Source organism: Antechinus flavipes, chromosome 3 (assembly GCF_016432865.1).
Source record: "Antechinus flavipes isolate AdamAnt ecotype Samford, QLD, Australia chromosome 3, AdamAnt_v2, whole genome shotgun sequence".
Classification (NCBI taxonomy): Eukaryota; Metazoa; Chordata; class Mammalia; order Dasyuromorphia; family Dasyuridae; genus Antechinus; species Antechinus flavipes.
The window spans coordinates 533,762,877-533,780,226 of record NC_067400.1 but is presented as its reverse complement, the minus strand read 5'-3'; the positions used below and the strand labels follow the sequence as shown (position 1 = coordinate 533,780,226).

Here is a 17,350-nt window from a genome sequence, read left to right as displayed (position 1 = left end):
AATCGGAAAAGAAACGAGTGCAAGGAATAATGTTGTCATTATAAAGTAATCATTAAATAAAAAAAAAATTGTAAAAAAATATTAAAAAAAAATGAATTTAGGTCCTCCTGACTCCAGAGCCAGTGCTCTGTCCACTGTGTCACCTAGCTGCCCCTCTCAACTAGATTTTCTGTGATCTTTGTGGCATTTTGATAAAGCCTATTCTTGAAATTATGAGATTTTTTTTTAATTGAAGGAAATGATTAATTAACTAGAGATTAGTGAAAATAAAGTTGTGATTTCTTTTCCCCACCAAATTCACAGATTCCCTGAAATTGTCCGGTTTCTTTAATCAATAGATACCCAGATTGGGAGTAAGAATTTTGATTCTCAGATTTCATTAGCAGAGCCAGGAGGGACCTACTTCTGCCCCCAAGGAACTTTAGATGGAATTAGCATTTTGGGGGCAATATCGCATTGTTTTGTAATATTGATGAGGTTGGGTTTCGGCACCAAATGATGAGATTGAGAAGAGCAGCTGGCATCAAATGTTGGGGTTTGGCACTGAATGTTGGGGTTTGGTTATGTGAAGAGTTCACAGTAGCCTTTCTCTTTGGCAAAAGGTAGGTTTATTAATGAGGTGACAGAAAAAAATGAGGAGATAAAATAGGAACCAGAATTGGATTTGTAAGGAAAATTTAACCATGGGGGTTTGATACAACCTGAAGTTCTGACTGGATACAGTAAGGTGGGGTTACTCAAGACCTCCACACAGGGCAGTTCTGTAAGGTTGAGCTAATTCCCATCAGTGCCCTTCCCTGCTTGCCTCAGGGAGTAATCTCATCAATACTTCTGGCTTTCTCTGACAACTCCACTTAGTGCCCCAGGGCCTCATCAATATCAAGCTTGTGGTCCACTAAACAGATCTTTAAAATAGACCCATTAATTTCTGTAATGTATATCTATATATGTATATATATATATATGTGTACATAGCTATTTATATATATTATATATATGTAAATTTTGGATTATCCATAACTTAATTATAGTTAGCCATATCTTGTCCTGTGCACTCCCATATTTTTTATCTTTTTTAACCCAAATGAAAAACTTTTCTTTTTTCCTTTATTAAAATTCATCATATTAGATTTAGCCAATTGTTATAGCATTTTAAGAGATTTTGTGTCCGAATTCTGTTATTCAAGCTTGTCCTCTTATTAAAATTAAACACAACTAATCTTTTTTTGGGGGGAGGGGGAAGTAAGAGGGTGATTGAGTTAAACAGAATTCACTTTGTTAAAAACAGCATCAACAACAACAAAACTCTCATTTCAGGTCAGCAGAAAATTAAACAAAAAAAAAGTTAACAAATGTTAAAGCCCAGAATCCTGGAAATGGCCACAGTATGACCTGCCATGTACTTGGCATTTGAGTTTACTTTTCTTTGTATCTCCAGTGCTTAAAACAGTGCCTGACATATAATTGTCCTTTAATAAATGGCAGTATTTCCAGTTAAATAGAAAGTGTTTCAATAGTTTCTAGTCCTAACTCCCCCCCTCCCCCAGTCACTTTCCTGACTCCAGTTTAACTAAATGAATACTATATATTCTTGGTATTTCAGCAGTTGACCATCCCAGTGATCTACCCTTGACAGATTCCTTTGTCTCTTCTGTGATTGTGAATACTAGAAACTTAAGTCATTTTGTTTGCTATAGAAATACTGGTACCATTTTATGGACTTACAAACAGTGAAGGCTGAGAGAGATTTTTATAAAAGACTTCTGGCACTGACCCAGGTGGCCTGAAGGGAACTGGGGATGAGGGGGGGAGGAGGCTGAAGCCCCAGAGGAGGGATAAAAGGCAAGAATAGCTTCCCAGAAGCTGGTTTGCTGGTTTGTGGTCTTGATGATCTTAGAAGGGAGAGGAGAAGGGGGAGGGGAATGCCTGGATGAAGCTGGGGGTCACACAGAGACATTCAGAGGCAGAATATAACAGCATCTATCCAGGGGTTGTATGTGGCTCATATGTTGAAATCTCTGTATTATTCTTCTGTCTGATATAGTGTTATTATTCAGTCGTGTCTGACTGTGACCTCTTTGGGGTTTTCTTGGGAAAGATACTGGAGTGGTTTGCCATTTCCTTTTCCAGCTCATTTTACAAATGAGGAAACTGAGGCAAACAGGATTAAGTGACTCATCCAGGGTTGCACAACTAATAAGTGTCTGAAGCTGGAGTTGAACTCAGCTATTCCTGAATCCTGGCCCACTCTGGCTGAGAGATGGACGTGTGCAGATGGATTCCCCCTCTTCCCTCAGGCTAGAATCCTAGATTTAAACTGAAATGGAAATATATGGGCCGCTGGGTTAATAGATGGAAGAGCTAAGGTCAGAGAGGGAAGTAACTTGAATCCCCATCCATCCCCATAACCTGGGAGTTATTGATTCTTGGGCTCATCTGCCCACTCCCTGGGTTGTTTGGGACCAGGTTTCCTTATTCCTGCCTTACTTCTTGGGTCCATTCTTAATAGAAATTGGAGTTGAATTTAATCAAGATTGCCTTTTCCTTCATTTCCCTAAGACAACCACCTCCTCCCAGCCATCTGCCAGGGAGCCAGAGCTGATCCTCAGTCTTTAAGGAGGCTGGCGTTCACCCAGCTCAGGGTTACAATGTGGGAATGTGGTCTGGGGTGAAAGATCCTTACTTTATGTGTTCTAATCAGCAACCAGTCCCACCGGCTTGTCTTGCAGGACACCTCTCAGCTCTGCCCTTTCCTCTGCCCTTCTGCCAAGTGCCTTATCTAAGTTTTGGTCTTGAAAGAGAACTGGACTTGGAATCAGGAAAATTTCTTTCAAATCCTGCCTTACTATATGAGCTTGGATAGTTCATTTAGTTGTGCATCAGTTCTTCATCTGTAAAATGAGATAGAGAAAAAATGATAAATCACTCCAGTATCTTTGCAAAAAAAAAAAAAAAATCCCAAATGGAATTGAGAAGAATTGGACATGACTAAAAAATGATTAAACAGCATCAACACTAAATCCCAAGTTTATTTCCCATATTTCAGCTGTTGTATTCTTCTCCTTGGAAACACTTCTAGTAATCGTAGCACCTGTCTTTGCTTCTGAGACCTTCAACAAGTCTGCCCCATCTTATTTCATTGTCCCCATGCGCTGTGACACTGAGTGCTGCTAGTTCCAGCTGGATAATTTTCTCCAGTTTGACTTTCCAGTATTCTCCACCTGTTCCCTCTTCCATGCAGACTTTAACCCAAGTTAAACTCCCCTCCTCCCCACCACGACCTTTTTCTTTGTCTATCTCACATCTCTTCTGTCTCACTTGGGTGCATGTTTTCTTTACATTGGAGGTTGCATTCTCTGAATAAATCTTTTTTTTTTTTTTTTGCAGGACCATTGTATTGAATCCAGCTTCTTTCATGTCAGATGAAGCCCAAGAAAACCCAAAGAAGTCATCTGTGTCTCCTTCAAAGGTAGATTGAATTCAGTCTCTTTAAAAAAAAAAGTCTTGAGAGAGTGAATATTGCTTTTCTCTTTATCAAAACACAATAAAACAAAAATTTATACAATGAAAGATATAGCTGAATAATTATTAGAGTGGCAGCATGCAATATAGTCCATAGAATGCTGAACTTGAAGTCACAAAGATTCAAATCCCACTTCAGATATTATGTGATCTTGAGTAGGATAGGTGATCTCTGAAACTTAGTTTCTTCATCTGTGAAATAGAATAATAATATTTAGTACTTACCTCAGAGGCACCTGCTGAAGAGAAACTAGATATAAAGTACTTTGCAAACTTTAAAGTGCTATTATGTTAACATTAGATTTTATTACTATTAATGCATATTATTTTGTGCAATAAAAAGACTTTCTTTTCCTTACATTGGATTAGTGATTTCTCTAGTCTAATTCATGGAGAAGAAAATCTGTTTTTCATTTTTTACCTAAGATTATTCAGGCAAATTTCCCTATTCCAAAAGGGAAAATGTCATATTTAGTTCATGTATATTTAATTTCCTGGCCTTTTTCTTATTATATTGCTCTTTTAAGTTTTAAATAAAGTTAATAAAATAAGTTAAATAAAGTTTGTTTCAAGAGAAGTACCTTTGATTTATAAAATCACAGACATAAAACTCCCTAAAAGTTGGGATTGTCTTTATAGTTCTTGACTAGCTCTTTGGTTTGTCCCACTGTTATGACTGTTGATATGATATGTTGATATCATACTGGTGAACCTAGGTACTAGAGGTACTAGATTATTTCAGAATAATCGAAGAAAAGAGAAATTACATTTGGTTTGGTTTTAGATGAATTTAATGGAAGATATCATACCTTTATGAAATAAGGACAGAACTAGAAGCCATAAGACAAGGGTTCAAGTTTCAGTTACTACTTTTATGACTGATGTGGCTATAGCTCAGTCACCTAACCTGACTAAGCCTTACTTTATCTTTTAAATTAGGATAAGAATATTTAAACAAATATTTATAACTCGTGGAATTATTGTGAGGATATTTTAGATTTATGAAGTGGTTTTATTTCTAATGGCTCTTCCATTGCAAAAAAAAAAAATCTATGGTTATAGTATTGGTTGTACTTCATAGAATTCTAGTACTTTTTGAAAATTTATATTTTCTGTGAACTATATAGCTGTTCTTTATCTAAGATGTTTGATAAACCAACATCCCAATTTTCTGACCATGCCAGAATTTATTGGAATAGCTCAAGCATTGAATGTTTTTGGATATAAAATGCATTTGCCAATAGTAAGTTTCTGTTAGAACACTTTGGAAACAAGTTTAATAAACTATTTTTCCTCAGCTAAGGAAGAATCCATTTAATAGCTCCATGTTTCCAGAGGATAATGTATCTTTCCAAATCCCAAATGAACCATCGGAAAATGGACGAACTGGTTTACTTCAGATTTCAAAAGAGGGTAAATATTATTTTTATGGACTAGCTATTTTTATGCTTGTGCTCTGCAGACTAAGAGATCTCAGAATTCCTCGTGCAAAAATGATTTCCAGAAGAGAGATTAGATTCCTAATACTTTTCTTGATTTTTCGCCAACACCTGGTTTCATGACCTGAAATAGGAATGATCCAACCTTGGTTCTGTCCCTTATGGTATGGACTCAGCTTCTCTGCCCGGTTCCATACAGAAACTGGCCAATTTTCCCTCACTGACCTCAGTTTGGCAGTGGACAGTTGAGGCAGGGGAGAATAAGAAGATTTAACTGGGGAAATTACTGCCTGACAACAAAGGCAGCTAGTTAGTACAGTGAATAGAGTGTCAGACCTGGAGTCAGGAAGGTTCCTTCTCCTGAATTCCACTCTGGTCTCCAACACTTACTAGAAATGTGACCCTGGACAAGTCACTTAACCCCTTTTGCCTCAGTTTCCTCATGTGCAAAGTGAGTTAGAGAAGGAAATGACAAATTACTCAAATATCTTTAAGAAAACCCCAAATAGGGTCTGATGAAGTCAGTCATGACTTTAAAAAATGACTAAACAACAAACTGAAAATAATCAATTTAATTATCCAAAGAGAATAGGATCAGGTTCATTGATTGTATATCGGTTTCTATTTCCCATTCTTCTTGAGGTTGCCTTCTGTAGTCTAGAACCTGGGAATCTAAGAGCTGGAAATTTCACCTCTCTCATCTTATTGATAATGAAACAAACTCAGAGGCAATCGCACTGCTGATCAGCAGTTCGAACCTTGGTAGCTCTGCTGGTCACCTTCTCCTTTCCCATTCCCTCCTCAGCTCCCACCATATTGATGTTTATTGTGAACACCTGATTACCTTTAGCCCTTCTGTATGTAACTCAGAACTCTTGAGCACAAGTGATCCATCAGCCTCAGCTTTCCCTAGTAGCAAGAATTATGTCCTCATGCTGGACTGTTAAACAAGATTAAAAAGAAAACAATTCTTGTTTTCAAGAAGCTTGAGGTTATAGAATATATATACTAAAGTGTAAATGTAAAGTACATTTGCTATTGCAAGAAGGAAGGAGGTCAGGAAAGGTCAGGGGATGGTGTCTAACCTGTACTCTAAATGAACTGATCTCAGAATATGGTCTGGGATCCCCCCCCCAACCCTTTCAGGGGATCTTTAAAGTCAAAACTATTTTTAGTAATAAATACAAAGGTATTTGACTTTCTAAACCAGTAAACAGTGCTAGATTATAACCCACATAAATAAAAGCTTTTTTAGAATCTTCATTAATTTTATTTATTTATTACAGCTTTTTATTTTTAAAACATACGCTTGGATAATTTTTCAACATTGATCCTTACAAAACCTTATGCTCTAAAATTTCCCCTTCTTTCCCCCCTTCCCTATTTGCCCCCCTGGCAAATAATCCAATATATGTTAAACATTTTTAAAAAATGTGTTAAATTCAATATACTTCATTAGTTTTAAAGAAAGGATTCTGAGACCAAAAAGTTTGAGAACTGCTGCTCCAAAGAAGGGGGGGGGGGGAGAGGGGATTTCCCTAGGTAGAACTGAGGAAGAGTTCCATTCTGTTTGGGGGCAAAAGCAGAGACCTAAATGAATACCATGTATAGTTAGGGTCAAGCCTACCAATTTAGCTGGGAAGATAGGAGGAAGCTAGGTGATGAAAGGGTTTGAAAGCCAAGTGGAGGACTTTGTGTTTGCTCCTAGTAAGCACTGGTGTCTGTTTTTTCAGGATAGCAGGGGATGGAGGACGAGGTGGGGGACTTGACATGATCAAATCTGTGCTTTACAAAAAGTCACTGTTATGGCTGGATGGAGGATGAATTGGAGTGGGGGGAGACTTGAGCCAGGCAGAGTCATCAGCAGTTTATTACAGTAGTCCAGGTGTGCAGTGATAGAACCAGGTGATAGCAGTGGGGACATTTTCCAGAGATGTTGGCAAAGGTAAAATCACCTTGCCTTGGCCACAGCTTAGATGTGGGGATGGAGAGGTAATGAGGAACTCCTAGATTGCGAACCTGAAGAACGAGGAGGATGCTGTTGCCCTCTACAGAAATAAAAAAGGTGAGAGAAGGTGAGGTTTTGGACAGTGGAAGTGGTGGTGGTGGTGGGGTGTGTGTGTGTGTGTGTGTGTGTGTGTGTGTGTGTGTGTGTGTAAAGATAATAGATTCCACTTTGGACTGATGAGTTTAAGATGTCTCACGGACATCTAGTTTGAGATGTCTGAAAGGTAGATATGAGATTATAGGTCACAGACAGTTCAGGATGAAAATGTTGCATTTTATTTATTTGTCATTTCATTTTTAATATATATTTTAATAAATATTATTTATATTATTTGTTTTTAATAAATACATTCATATTATTTATTTTACATAAATAAATTGATTATTTCTTTTAATAAATATTATTTCTTTTTGATAAATCATATTTATATTATTTATTTTTAATAAATGCATGCTATTTCTTTTAAATAAATATTTGTATTATTTTAATAAAATTTATGCTATTTCTTTTAAATAAATATATATTATTTAATTTTTATGAAATTTATACTATTTCTTTTAAATAATTATATTATTTTAATAAATGATATTTATGTTATTTTAAAAATAAAATTTATATTATTTCTTTTTAGTAAATAATATTAATATTATTTATTTTGACATTTCATTTAAAGAAAGCTATTGAAATTTTTGAAGGGAGAAGGGGGTACATTATGTAGCAGATCTGTATTTTTTAAGAATATAATTTTGACAACTGAGGTAAATAGATTGGAGAGGGGAGAGAGATTGGTTATGAACCTATTGTAATAATCTAGGCTAGAGGAAATAAGGATTTGGATTGGGGGCTTGCTATATGGGTGGAGAACTAGAAATGACTATGAGAAATATTGTACAAGTAGAATGAACAGCACTTGGTAACCCCAGGACAAGGAGCTTGCAAAGAGTGAACAGTTGAGAATCATGCTGAAGTTGTACACTTGAAAGTAGCAATATCCTCAGCAGAAATAAAGTTTAGAGGAAGAATACAGTTGGGGAAAAGGGAAAACAAACTCATCTTCTTCTTTCTGAAAGGCAGAGAGCTGTGGTAGAAAAAGCATTAAATTTGGGGTCAGAGGACCTAGGTTTTAGGCCCACCTTCCCTAGTTGTGTGACCCTAGTCTAATGGGTTGATCTCTCTGGACGTCATTTTCCTTATCAATAAATTGAAGGCATAGGGTTAGATGATCACTCTGGTCCCTTTTAGCTTTAAATCTGTGATTCCACAGAGCAGGACTTCTTAAACTTTTTCTATTCACATCCCTTTTTGTCCAACAAATTTTCACATGATGCCAGGAATATGGGCATATAAAATAGGTTTGCATATCAGACATTTACTGATAGTAAATCATAATTTCACTATCCCCATATTCAGTTACGAGACCCTAGATGGGGTCATGAATCACAATTTAAGAAAGAAGCTAAGCCATAGAGATTCTATTATTTAAAAGTACCTGAATTTTTGCCCATAGTCTATTCTTAAACTTGGGCTCATGCCTTATCTGTAAATCTGAAATATGTCACTTTTCCCCAGGTGCAGGGACTCCATCTTGTAGTTTTAAGGCTACTCTTCTTTCTTACTGGACACTCTTATCATATTTATGTTTAATTTTCAGATGCATTGTTTTATTCAAAGGAAAACAAGTTCACCCCATACTTTCCAGACCAAAGATTAGAAGGACCAAGCCCAGTTGTTCTAGGACCTGTCGATGGATCCCCAATGAAGCCACCGATCCCAAAGCCAGGAAATTCATTTATAAAAATACATCTAATCTAGATGATAACCAGTCCCTTCCTAATCTGGGCCAAAAGACAGATTCCCTGAACAGCAGAAGTGCCCCCCGAGGGATCCTCAAACGGAACTCCAGCTCCAGCAGCACCGATTCAGAAATTGTTCGTTCTAATCACACCTTGGAACCCAAAAGCAAAAATCTGCCAGCTCGCCTTGTGATTCACGAGGGAAACGCTGAAAAGGATGACTCCATGGAAGATGAGTCTTCCCAGAATCCTCTAGAGCCCTTCAAACAAGTGAGATTTTCAGCCGTGAAGGAAGAAGTTGCGCAGGGTCCTGAGCTGAACCATGGCAGGGAAGTGGGAGAATTTGGCCTTTTGGAATCTGATATACCTATTGGTGGAATGGAAGACGCAGGTTACTTTCAGGAGCTTCCGAATAAACCTGTGTTTTCCAGGTACAGAAAACCAACCCAACAAATGAATCCAGCTTCTGACTCTTACCAGATTAATGGAACAAGCCCATCAACTGAGAACAACTCTCATCAGAAGATCCCTCCTCAGTCAGAGATTTTAAACAAAAGACTATCTTTCAGTGAGAACCCATCCTCTAACAGAGAGTCCAAAAAGGCATCCTCAAAGCGGTTGAGCCTTGAATCAGAATTGTGCAAAAACCCTGCTGGTAAGAAAGTTAGCTGTTAACAAGAATGTGCTAATTGTTATCTTCACAGGGCCCTAAAGAGGCTGATTATTTCCTCCTAAGACTATGTCTGTAATTGTAGCAATTTTTACTTGGTATTGTGTCCAGTTAACAGGTAGATAAGCATTTTTCACCAAAGCCTTGGTTACCACAGTCACAAATGGAATCCTAAAATGGTAGACATGGAAGGTCTAAACCTAGAGGCCTAAAAGAAGCAAAAATAACACAAATGATCCAGCTAATTGTATTTTTCTATTAAAAAATTTTGAACTCCAATAAAATAACAATATATTACCACCTTGGTTTTTACAATGTAAGTAGATATAATGCAGAATAAAATTGAAAATTTAAATGCCTAGGTACAAAATAAATCCCTTGCTCCCTAAACTTAAATTTTCACATTGTTGTTCAATCTGTTTAACTCTTCGTGACCCCATTTAAGGTTTTCTTGGCAAGAATACTGAAGTGATTTGCCATTTCCTTTGAGGAAAACAGAGAGTTACATCCATTGAATTATTTTGCCATCTAAATAACTTCTGTATGATATAATATGGCCTGACACTTGATCCACTGTGCCATGCAGATTCCCCCTGAAAACTCTTCACTCATTTGTCCTATTCTTGAAGTTGCTCAGCAAATAACATTGAAAATTCCTGGAACTTATGTTAAATGAATACACTTTGGTCTTGCTGAGCTCTCCTGATGAGACTTCATCTCACATCAATTGTTTTTTGTATCCCTTAGAAAGACAATAGGATCTGGAGAGTTAAGGAATCTTAGGGATCATCTATTCTAGTGTTCCCAAACTTTCTTTTGCTTTTAAAAGGATCCTCAGAGATATTTTGTTTATGTGAGCATATATTATTCAGTATTTACCCCAATAGAAATTAAAATATGTTAATACTATTTTGAAAGTAATTTTTCACATTTAGGAATAAGGGATCCCAGAAGTCCCTAGACTGTTTTTTGAGAACCATTGATCTATCCAATGACTTCCTTTTGCAAAGTAGGAAATTAAGGTTCAGAGAAATTCAGTGACTTAGAGTCAATATTGAAATGCAGATCTTCCTATGCCAAATCCAGTCTTCTTTCCACCATACCAACTTGCTTTTCAGTTTATCAGTCATTAGACTGATATATACTTATTTAATAATAAAATATATACTTATTTATATATATTTATTTAATAATAAAAATAGCTAAATAGCATTTTAGGGTTTGCAAAGTACATTATGAAAATTAATACATTTTATCCTCAAAACAGCCTGGGAGATAGAAACCAACCATTTAGTCATAGGACAAAATATGCAGTGCTTTGCTAAAAACTAATCATGATGATGATGATGAGTATTATTTAAAGGTGTTCTAAGTTTTGCAAAACCCTCTACAAAAATTGCCTTATCCTTATAATAACCCAGGGAGGGAGTGCTAATTATTCTATCATAGGAGAATAATAATAATAAGAAGAATAAGAATAAGAATAGCTAGCATTTATATAGCAACTAGATAGTTCAGTGAGTCTAGAGTCAGGAAAACAAAGTTCAAATCCAGCCTCAGATACTCATTAGCTGTGTGACCCTAGGCAGTCATATCTCATTTTGCCTTAACTTACTGGAAAACAAAATTGCAAATTATAACCAGCTCTCTATTTAAAATGATTTATCTAAAATTAATTTATGTATATTAGTTTATACAGAGAAAGGTATATGTATACAATAATATATGTAAATTGCAATTTTGTAAACTAATTCAGACATATATATATGTTTCTATGTCTATGTCTTTGACTATATGCCTGAGTTTAGAGAAAGGAAAGAAGAGATATGGAAACTTCAAAATTCTGATGCTTGATGAGTAATAATACTATCCCTTCTAGTTCTCCCATGTGAAGGGGTACAATGTGCTTTTAGATTATTATGTAAAGAACATGACCTTCCTCCCTTGTTTCATATGATATACTCAATCCTGCCTATCCCAACATCACTGCTATTGGCTTATTGGCAGCAAGAAATGGGCAGGGAACCTATGTGTTCTAACACTAATAGGTGTTGAGTTTTTTTTGCTGCTTGTTTGATTTGTAAAGAATATGTAGAGAATAAGGGAAGAGTCAGTTTGATGAGTGCTCAGCTGTGTAGTATTTTCTAGGCATTGTTCCTCATTCCTTTCTTATTGGGACATTTTAGAATACACTGGCTTTTGATAGGCAGCCAGTTTCTCCAACATCTGGCATCACTTAAACAACTGAGTAAGTATTTGCAGTTCAATAAGCATTTATCCAATTCAATTAAATGAACATTTATTAAGAGTCTATTGTCCTAACATGATTCATGAGGAAATGTGTATTTAAAAAGCTAATATATATATAACCAGAAAAAAAAAACAACAAAGAAAAAAATTTAAGTACATTTAAAAAAAAGTTTATTTTATGTAGCACATTGTGTTGGGGAAATGAAAAATATAGGTAAGATGCAGTTTCTGCCCTCATAGAGCTTACACTTTAATATTAGTTATTAATTAACATTAATTAACAAATATTAATAATAATAAATAACCATATGCAAAATGGTACATGATAAATCCATAAAAATCTCAAAGGGCTTTGTGAGATCTGAGAGATAGTTATTAGTAGCCTAGCTAGCTATTAGTAGTTATAGAGCAATGAGATAGAGCACCAGGCCTGGATTCAAAGGCCTGAGTTCAAATGGCCTCAGCTATTTAATAACTCTATTACTCTGAACAGATCTCTTAAACCTATTTGCTCCAGTTTTCTCATCTGTAAAATGATGGAGAAGAAAATGGCAAATCACTCTAGTATCTTTGCTAAAAAAAATCCCAAATGGTATCACAAAGATCCAGATGTGACTGAATAACAACAAAAATTAGTAGTTATATTGTGAATTAGAATTGAAAGGGTTGATAGAAATTTAGTAGTTGCCTATACTATTTTAATAGCTTCCTAATGTGTTTTCCCCACTCTTTTCTTCATTATTTCCTGGCATTGTTGACAGTATTGGCAGTATACAAATATGAATCTTAAGGTGAAAAAAAGAACCCAAATCATTGAAGAACATACCTTAGCGAAAAGAATATTAGCCAACCTGTTTACTCTTTTTTAATTTAGAAAAGCATTTTTATGTTACAGATGAGAGTCCCCATTGGGTTGAACCTGAACCACCTCAGGTACAAGATCTCAGTCATTCTGCAGATCATCAGCAAGGTAAGCATATAGATTTCAAGGCTCTAAACGCTAAGACCTATTCTCAGTATGATCAAAAAACCACTGAGATAATGAAAGCGACTGACAATTCCATCTCTAAAGTCCTAGACTGGTTTAGCAGAAGTTCTAATCCTGATGTTAAAATACCATCCTTTCTACAATCTGAAGGGATGCAGTCTAAAGGAAAAGCAGGCTCAAAATGGCAGAATAATAACACCATGAATAGAGAAAATACCAGCCTCCAGCAAGATGGCATAAAGTCTGTAATTTTCATCCAAGGTGAAATAAAGACTGTAGAAACTAGTTATCCATTTTGGGTAAAGGGAGATCCATTATCTTTTGAAAATAATAAGAACAATGGCATAGAATTCAAGAAATCAGATGATGATGTTTTACCCAAACAAATTCGCAAAGAGAAAAGACAACCATTGCCACCATTCAAAAGTCAGGATCAAGGAAGTAAGAGTACTATTCCTATTCAAGACACAAAAAATCCAAATGAGGAGATAGAAACATATTTCCTAAACACTGATGATCCCTTTAACATTTTTAAAGAATTAGATGCAAAGTGCCAAGTATCATCCAAAGTAGAGGATTCCTCAAACAAAGAAAAACTCAAATTTTTTGTTAATGTGAAAAATAGAGGAAATTCAAAGATGGCTATTGATTCTTCTGAGAATATTGGCGAACACAAATTAAAGTATAACATGGAAGCCAACAATAGAAGAGTGAAAAAAACTGATTGTCTGTCATTTCCATCAGAGAAAGAGAATATCAGGTCATCAGCTCTTATTGCTGATGAGGGATTTAGAGAAAAAGAATCTAATTTCCTCAGTCATAGTAGGCTATCTGCTTTTTGTGAGAAGCCAAAGGATTTGCCTCAACAAGAAGCCAGTAATCCACCTGGGAGTCAAGTACAAAGGGAGAAATATAAAAGAGTAAGTGATCGGATATCCTTCTGGGAAGGAGGAGGAAAGATAGCTGATCTGACTGACAGGATGCCAAATTTAACAGGAAACCAGGTACAAGTGTCTACTACAGTAACTAGCCCCATGAAGTCAGTAGATTTGTCAGTGAAAAATTTAAATAAAGACCAGAATGAAGATGACTTTAAAGTTTGGACCTTGGAGGACAGGATGAATGAAAGTTTCCCAAAACAAATAAACAATCCTTCACAGTTTCAGAATTTGAGAAACTTTTGGGACATGGGAAGTAATTTAGATGGCATAAACACTACCACTCATCCAAATAGTAAAAATTCATTGTCTTTAGATAGCCAAAAAGACAAGGAGTTTGATGAAACTAAGCTAAGAAGAGAGAAAAGTGCCTTAGCAGAACAGAACCTTCTAAGACAAAATAATGCATCATATGGAGAGGAAGTAGGGGAGCAGGATTCAAAGCAGCTTCCTCAGACACTTTCAGATGAAGCCACATTTCCATCGAAATCACCAGCAAAATTCATTCAGTTGCCAAAGAATGTGTCATCAAAGAAAAATGTAGATGAGCATCTTAACTGGTTGGTTCCTCCAAAGCTTAAGGAAGAAAGACATTTCTCAAAGGAAGAAGTGAATGAGTCTGTCATGAAAACAAATGTTTTGCCTAAAGAGTACCAAGATTCTTTTAATAGAAGTTTAAAGAAACTGCTTGAAGGCTCTTCATTACTGTCATTTCAGCCTTTGGGTGACAAAGATAGTCCAGAAAATGGGCACTATCCAAACTTTCTTGAAAATAGAATATTTTTCCAGGAGTCAGATTCAATTGACATTGAGAAAAGATCTGAGCCTCCAAATCAGGACCCAAAGACAAGTACAATCTGCATCCTAGACCCATCAGAGTATAAATGTAAACCATTTATTCCCAGTCCAGAAAAATCACTCAGAGAAGCATCTCACCTTCCAGACTCTTCTAGTCAAGTCAAGTCAGAAACTTTTTCCACTGGGTCTAGTTCTTTGTCAAAGCAGAGAAGGTTTTTTGAAAAAGTGATGGAGCAGAGTTATAACAATTCATTGCATAAGAGGGAGGGGAGGGTACCTCTTGAAGAAGTGGGAAATGCCTCAAATAATACTATCATCCCCCCCAAAGTAAAAAATGGTAATTATGAAATAATCCAAAAGGAAGTCTTGCAGGAAGTTCCTGCCCCTTCCCATTCATTATATCAGACTGCTAATCAGACTGCTTTTGGGGGGGAAGAGTCTTCTTCCCGCTCTATTTATTCTGCCTTCCATAATAAGACAAAGTCTCCTCAAAGAGAAATTTCAGAGACTATTGAAAAAATAGTCCTCCCCAAAGTTGAGTTGAATGATTTAAACACTGCATTGGAGAAGCTTCACCAGGAAGCTCAAGAAGATGCATTGAATTCCACAAGAAAGAGAAGAGAAATTCCTGGAGAAGGTTACCCTGAAGGGATTGCACTGACACATACCCAGTTAAAGTCTCCAGTTCGGATGGCAGATGAAAACAGTTCCCAACCTATTGACAAGGGCCTAGAAGAACCTAGAAAAGAAGCATTAGGTATATATTCTATACATTGTCATAATTCACCTTACTTGGACCACTCTGTTACCCAGCCTGGCTCTATTAATTACCAGCACTCCAAATTACCCCAGGAAATATCAGAAACTCTGACAAAAACCATCATTCAGTCTAGAGTTGAGTTTAGAGATTTTAATATTGGCTTAGAAAAACTCCTTAAAGAAGCCTCAGAAAGCTCACCTTTGAAACTGGAAAATGATGTAATAAATCCTGAGGCTAAGTTAATGGGTGCATCCGCCCTTCCTGGTCAAACTGCCGCTTCTAAAATACCGCGTTCAGATTTCCTTGAAGAAATCAAGGAAACCATAGAAAAATCTTTGGCTCCTTTAGCAGCCGAAAGCGCATTTGACTTAGGGTTTGAGAAAATCCTTAAGGAAGCCAATGCAACTTTGCCTACAGTGACAGAAGAAAAGGGTACTCCCAGTAAAAAGACCTCACCATCAGAGCAGGGAAAGCTTTCGGGCAAAATGCCCCATTTGTATTCATGGAACCCGGGAGATGCTAAGGTGAAGGTTAAGTGTAATAATTTGAAAACAGAAGACCAGCAGTTCATTAAAGACAAAGCAATAGTAGGTGGAGAAGGAAGGCCACAGGTTTCTGAAAGTACAATTTGTAGCCCTGGAACCACGTCAGCACAGAATGAACTTAGAGAGAGTATCATTGACCGAGGGACTGGGGACTGTGCACGAGGGGCCACAAGAGAAGAAGTTTTTCAGGTCACCAGTGAAGCTCCCTCTGGAAAACACCATTGGGCCACATGCAGGGACCCCAGTGAGTCACTTCCGAGCAAAAAGACACATTCTAAGATAAGCAAGGTTGAACTGTTTCTAGCAACGCCACACAAAAGAGAAGAAGGAAGAGAAAGCTCCTCCAGTTCGGATTTTTCAGAAGAATACGGTAGTTCTAATACAGACAGCCGGAGAAGTTCTTCCCGTGAGCATTTTGAGTTTTTAAAAAATCTCTAATTTTTCTTTTAAAGAGGAATATGGCTATTGCTATGTAAAATTAATTATGTAGAGGCTTTCTTTGGAGTCAAGGAAAATTAGGATTAGAACCTTGCCTTTGACACAGACAGGGAAGTCAGGCTACTTATTCTGAGAGTCTTACATTTTAGATAAATTGCTGATATCCATCTGTAGGAGGAGTGAATTTTCATTCCAGGAGTTCCCTACACATTTAATATTACTTCTGGATACCATTTCATTGTTTCCCCAAAATACAGATGATTGTTAATTATGAGATCACCTTTTAAAAAAAAAAAAGTTTCATTTGGCTTTTTCTAAGATATAGTCTTTCTGTATTTGTTTACTGGAGTCTTCCTGTGCCTCATTTGTAGAAAGCAGCAGAGTCTAGGGGAGGGAATATGGGAAGGGTAGCTAGGTAGACCAGAGGGCCTGAGTTCAAATCTGGCCTCAGACTCTAGCAGTATGACCCTGGACAAGTTCTCTAACACCAATTGCCTCCCTCCTCTTAACAAAAAAAACAAAAAAAACCATGATGGAGTCACAGGATCTGGAATCCATTCTTGGTTTTGCCACTGACCACTTGTGTGACCTTGAACAAAGTACTCAGCTTCTCAGGGTCTGCTTCCTCCTATGTGAGTGAAGGGATTGGACTAGATGACGTCTAAGAAGGGCCCCCTCCATGTTTAAATACATGATCGTAGATATCATGATGACTGGGGCTTGTAGAAGAAACACATGTTTGTCTCTCAATTCTGTTGTTTTTAGTTATGTGTAATTCTTTGTTACCCCATTTGAGGTTTTCTTGGCAAAGATGCTGGAGATTTCCTCCAACCTATTTTATAGATGAGGAAAGTGAGGCATATAGGGTTAAGTAGACTTGCCCAGGATCTCATAGCCAGTAAGTGTTTGAGGCCAGATTTGAAGTCAGATCTTCCTGACTCCAGCCTGACATTCTATCCACTATCCATTTATCCATCTATCCATCTATCCATTTAGCTTTTACCTGCCTCCCTGCCTGTCTGTGTCTGTCTGTATATGTGTGTGTATGTGTGTGTGTGTATGTTTTATCCTCTGTTTGTTTTTTCATCTCTATCTTTCTATCTATACATGCCCCCCTTATCTATATCTCTACAATCTATCCCTATCTCCCTCTCTCTCTCTCTCTCCTTCCCTCCCACTTTAACTCTTCCTTCCCTTTCCT

General features: G+C 36.8%; 1 protein-coding gene across 1 annotated transcript in view; it reads left to right on the top strand.

Annotated features, from left to right (window-relative positions):
- SYTL2 (synaptotagmin like 2) overlaps positions 1-17,350 on the top strand; it is a 151,104-nt gene that overhangs the window by 96,548 nt on the left and 37,206 nt on the right. The window contains 5 exon segments of the mRNA XM_051987261.1: positions 3,388-3,469; positions 4,821-4,935; positions 8,621-8,734; positions 8,737-9,417; positions 12,578-12,652. Of these exon segments, the coding sequence (XP_051843221.1) occupies positions 3,388-3,469; positions 4,821-4,935; positions 8,621-8,734; positions 8,737-9,417; positions 12,578-12,652 (1,067 nt within the window).